The following is a 6,000-nucleotide window of genomic DNA, read 5'->3' as shown; positions in this document are numbered from 1 at the left end:
CAGTATCCAAAGAATGTCAAATAGAGATGAAAAATTTATTCCTTGCCTCTGGCATATGCAGATGAATGGCTGTGCAATCTCCAACCTGAGGCAAAGTCTACTTCTCCATGTGCCACTGGATCACATTTAATCACATTCACACGCACATATGTAGCCTATAGAGCAAGTCTCTTAATCCCTGGCTTCTCACAGCAATATCTTGGGGCTGAACTGATAGCCATACTAACACGTTTTACACGATGTCTTTCATTCCTTCTGAACCTCAAGAGAGACTTATAGGTAGGGGGGATGCACTCTCTATCTCATTAAAGAGCTTTTAGGTTACATGTACCAAGGTATAGTGAGATCAGCATCAATCTAATATCATTCTAATCAATGTTACTCTGCTTTATAATATAATATTCTGCTGACCCTCTGAGGGGGAAGATGCAACTCTGATTCCATTCCCTTAAAAGTACACCGCTCTCCTGATGGCCTTGGGTAAGTTTCTTATAGGCAGTAGGCTCTACCCTATCAAATTTCAACATTTAATTTTCCTGGCTAAATTCAATCAAACGTTCAGCCTTGTGTGACTAACTAATCATGACCCCTGGAAACTCGGCATACAGCGTTCTAATCTCGGAGGTCCTCACCGAGAATCAGCACTAAAACTCATTCATGTATAATTAAAAGTTCTCACAGCAAACGAATATAAAGGCGCATCGGAATCCTCCGAGAGGTTTCACACGGAGGGGAAAATATCACGCGTGGCATAATGTGTCGTGGTAATTATGTTCGGCAGCTTTTCTCGCCTCTGTTCTCCCTCTATTGCTTTTCATTTTTGAGTGGAAATATTATGAAGAGGGTTAAGGATCCATTTTGAAACTGTTGTCAGCAACGATGTACCAAGTGCCCCTCAGGGTCCGCAAGTCTCAACTCTATCCGCCAGTTCAGCAAGAGTTTAGCTGCTGAACAACAGCCAGAGGCGATATAACATTCTTATTTGTCACATATACCTTATTCACCAGAAAAATAAGTACACAGTATTTAGGGAATTGTGCAGCTGGATTATTCTATAGCATATTTGTTTTAAACTAATAAAAGTAATAGCTTCGCCCTGAGTCTGGCAGCGCGAGAGACGCTATTAGCATATTATCTCATGGGCTTTTTTTTTTTTTATTGACAAATTCCGGCTAATGCAGGGAGTTTTCTGTAGGATGTATTGAAATTGGATAGGCCTATTAGGCTCAGGCTGAGATAGTTTGAGTTCAACTTGTTTTCGAGGCTGTAGTAGACTATTCCTCACGGGCTCTAACGACAACACGCTTTGTCCCGTCCTTTGTCTTAATGGATGTAGACAGGTCTGTGAAAAAAAGGATGCTATCGGTGCAGTCCTGCCATCTGTAAAGAACTTAATCAGAGCCCCAGACTAAAACAAATTAACCTCCATTTGCTTAAAGAACACAGCAAGACCCCTTCAAACTCTTTACAAGGTAAACATAGCATTTTGCACTTTAAACAAATTTGGATCATTTGATTCTTTGGAGAATTAATTCAATTTGCTGTGTGGCTGCTCTGTTCTCTAATCCAGAGCAAATCTGGAGCCTAAGTCTAAAAACCTGCACTAATGATTGAATTGGAAATGCACTGCCTGTTCCCTCACTACATGTTCTGATCATTCATTACACAGGTCAATCATACAGACAGTTTCATACACAAAATTAAGGTAACAGTTTACAATAAGCTTCAATTTAACTGCATTCACCGATGCAGTCAAACATGAGCATTCAGCATTCCGTTTCTTTGAAACTATCTTTTTAATTTATTTAAAAATATAATATTGTTCATTGTTAAATCTTGTTCATATATTATTGTTCAAATTTCTACTGTTAATGTATACAATTTGAAACACTAAAACGTACAAAAATAATCTATACATTTTAAATAAAATTGCTGCCTTCAATTTTTAAGTACAATCAACTTGGATGTTTAAGTCATTTCAACTTAAATTAAATTAAACTGACTTAAAAAATGAGCTGAATCATGTATAACTTATTCTTTTTGTAAATTAACTTATTTTGATGAGTCAAAGCAAGTGTATAAATAAATGCTGTAAATGTACTATTTATTGTTATATGTCATATTGCATGAACTAATATAGAAAGTTAATTGTTACTGTAATAAATATACAAGGAGGTAAAAGTCCACTATAGTTAGTTATTACAGTATTAAGCCTAATATATCAGGATGTTTAAGGGTGCCAAACACCGTATGCATATAAAATGCAATTGATTTAGTTGGTGTGGCTGCTTCAAAAACGACTGTGGATTTCAGTGCTAAAAAGCAGTTTTAAATAATGAAAATTATATTTTGCTGAATTGGAAGTGTCATAATTCTCATGATTCTACACATCCTCCACCTTTTAAGCTAATTAATTTTTTATACTTTCAGCTTCATTAAACACATTTTACCCTGTTTAAATACATCCTGGATTCTGGATTCCATTTCCAAAATAGCATCAGACTTACAATTCTGCAGACTTTCCCTCAGTCAGTACAATAAAACACAGAAATAAAACCTGTTCACACTGCTGCATGTTTAGACTGCACACAACCTGCATTGGGCTGTTTGTCTCATCAATATATCCTACAACACGATAAAATAACTCCAGTTTTCCATCCATTTCTCATCCATTTGTGCAGATGTACAACACGGAGCTGGTTTGATCCAACAGCTGCAAAATAGCATCAGGGTCAAAATGGGCATATTCAGCATAATGCCTTAACATGCCCTGCTGTAAATGAATGGCCATTAGCCAATATGAAATGGCTTAAATATGAACTCTATTGCTGCCACGTGGGTGCCCCCTCATCTGGCTGGCATAAGGTGCCATCTGCCTACTGGTGTTTCAAATGCCTGTGTGCCAGATCTGGGATTCCCACTGATTTAATGAACTCAAAGATTCAATCTGTAACTGCTTAAACAGAGACTCTTGAACTATTAGGAATGTGCATTTAAGAAATAGTTCCCCCAAAAAATAAAAATGTATCTTTACTCACCATCATGCCAATACAAACTGTTTTTCTTTCTTTTTTTTTAATGAAAAACAAAAGGAGGTGAAACACCCATTTTGAGGTGAATTGTCCCTTTGTGTAACGTGTGCTAACAATCTAATATATTAGTCTGGTTTCTGTTTGTCTACGGCACTATAAAAAACCCACATTTTACTGCTGTTTTTTCCCCATTTCTGTTTAGTTTCTCCCTTTCTGCAATCTCTCTTCGTTATGAGCTGTGACATGTATCGTACTTTGCTCCCACACAAACACAGATGTGTTGGGATTTAATTGTGGCATCAATATCTAGACCACTAGATAATGTGCAACACATCAGTGGAATGTTTGGTCATAATATTAGCTTTTTCCAATTAGCACCGAGTTTAAGCGATGTTTAAGTGATAAACATAATGCGTGTGCGCGGAGTAATGGCCGATGCTTGATATTTCTATTACTGGCAAACTAATAAAGCTGAATGAGGAATCTCCTAAGAAGCTTCAATTGTTTCACTCATGAATGACATTCTTTTGAGGCTAGAGCAAATGAATAAATAACATTCCATTGATGAGGAAGCTGCTATAAACATGTTGCCTTCAAATCCATTAATTTATCTTGCCGATATGAACTCAATATCTTCTGTTTGTGATTTAGATGAAACATTTCAAATTAAAGCATAAAATAAAAGGCTATGCAATGGTGCATGAATATTTGGGGTCTTTTATTGGACACTCCATCTCAATAAACATGTTAATTATAGATGTCCTGTTCTTGAAGATCTGCTCTAGCGTAAAATAACTTTCTGCAATTTTTATTGAGGAATGAAGTCTAGATGTTTCCTCCACTCTCACTCTGGTAAGACAGGCACAAACATGGACATTCATAGAAATCATTTTCTTTTTGTGTTATCACACGCATATCTGCTATTGTGTGCTGAGAGCAGCAGTTTCTCGCTCTTTGGTACATTGAACAGACAGTGCTGAGTGTTAAGAACAGCCAGAAAGCTTCAAAAGCTCTGTCTCAACCCACTCACGTGCCACATTCAGCCCACTAGATTTTGGATACAAGCAGTATGGTTATGGTTAAGGATAGTTAGCTCGTCTTGGTCTGTTGGTCAAGACAAGGTAGACAATGAATATACACAGTTTCAAGAGAAGTGGACAAACATTGATAAATATTTGTAATTGTTCCAATAACTGTAGCAGGGCTCAACAATAAGGATCGATCAGTAGTGTTTTCCTGCAAAAGTGTGTTGATATGAATTTATAGCTGTCAAGGAATGACATTTTTGTAATTAAATTAAATATTAATCCATATTAAATAAGTATATATTTAAAATAAATGATGATATATATAAATAAATAAATAAAATAAAAAAATGTTTAAGGACCAAATCAGCATTTAGAATGATTTCTGAAGGATCATGTGACATTGAAGACCGGAGTAGTGCATTTTTGATCAAATAAATCTTCACAAACATTAAAAACCAGTTGGCCAGTACTATAATTATAATAAATTAAATAAAATTATGTAAAATTATATAAATATTAACAAAAACTTACTAAAGAAGAATGGCCAGTGAGACCAGAACTACTGTTCTGATTGGGCCAGCTGAAAAACCCTTACTATTAAACCCTGTCTAGTTAGACTCATGTTTGTTAAAACGCTCGTAACTGTTCAAATGGCCCCCGATGACTGGACAACACCACCTCGGGTAACTTTTGAGTTTCCTGTTTTAGAGGTTACAAGTTAACCATGCAGCGGAGCTCTCAGACAGTCTGGGTTCACGTTGGCGGTAGTGGAACAGGCTGGTGGCGTCTAAGTCACTGGAATACCTAATGGCTTCTGCAAACAGCTTTACAACCTGTAGAAAAGGGAAATGGGTATTTAATACTAGAACCAAAATAATTCATGATACATTTAAGAGACAAGGCTGACCTGGAAGTTTGTGATAAGAGGTACTCCGTAATCAACCGCCATTCTCCGGATCTGGAAGTTATCCTTGAGAAACTTGGTGTTGTTATTCGGTAAGTTGACCACAAGGTCAATGTGTCCTTCGCTGACAAGTCTATTCAGAGCATAATGCAAAGAGTGATATATTATAAACCTTTTATAAATTTCAAAAGGTATACTTGTTCATTTTTTGGCCCCCATGAGCCAACCAATTCATTGCAAAATAAACCAGTTTTTATTAGGCTACTGATATAACCAGATTCTCTCCATTTTTCAAAAGTGCTACTCATTATTTAGGGTATACGCCTTAATATAAGAATCAAAAATGCTAAATCAAATAATATACTGTATGTGAAGCTGTGTTAAAAGCTCCCTCTGATTAGTTATAAATGTGATTAGCTGAATCCGACTTTAGTAAACATCTCTTACTAAAACAAAATGGTAAAGGCCTTTTACTGCAACCCTTAAGGGAAGACAGCAGACATACTTGTATCTCAGTATGCAGTGTCTGAAGGCATGCAGTGTCAGAAAATGAAGGCATTTTGCTACAACAGAGCTGTGCACCAGAGCAGAATGCTAACATAAGTGACACAAAGATGCCTGAAAGCCAAAAAGGTGACTGGATCTTCTGTTGACAGGCTTAGCTTCTTGAGTCTCATAACAGCAGATCCGTGACTGTTACAGCTAAATGTTTCCGATAAAAGCCAACAATCAAGTTTCAGGATTATGCAATACCACTCTAACTCATAGTTTTTATGTTTTTATAAAGTAACTATGTTTTTCATCAGCATTACTGGCTGTTTTATAATTTAATCAATTTAATGGTGATAGATAGATAGATAGATAGATAGATAGATAGATAGATAGATAGATAGATAGATAGATAGATAGATAGATAGATAGATAGATAGATAGATAGATAGATAGATAGATAGATAGATAGATAGATAGAGGAAAATAAGTATTTGAACACCCTGCTATTTTGCAAGTTCTCCCACTTGGAAATTATGGAGGGGTC

At 36.2% G+C, this 6,000-nt stretch overlaps 1 protein-coding gene across 1 annotated transcript in view; it reads right to left on the bottom strand.

Annotated features, from left to right (window-relative positions):
• Positions 1-3,731: 3,731 nt before the first annotated feature.
• Positions 3,732-6,000, bottom strand: part of cps1 (carbamoyl-phosphate synthase 1, mitochondrial) — a 49,026-nt gene continuing 46,757 nt past the window's right edge. Inside the window, 2 exon segments of the mRNA XM_084121343.1 lie at positions 3,732-4,893; positions 4,968-5,097. Coding sequence (XP_083977469.1) covers positions 4,765-4,893; positions 4,968-5,097 — 259 coding nt within the window. The 3' untranslated portion in view covers positions 3,732-4,764.

The sequence above is a fragment of the Abramis brama genome (assembly GCF_963993115.1).
Source record: "Abramis brama genome assembly, chromosome: 8".
Classification (NCBI taxonomy): domain Eukaryota; kingdom Metazoa; phylum Chordata; class Actinopteri; order Cypriniformes; family Leuciscidae; genus Abramis; species Abramis brama.
The sequence above is the reverse complement of the archived record's forward strand: the minus strand, read 5'-3'. Positions and strand labels throughout refer to the sequence as shown.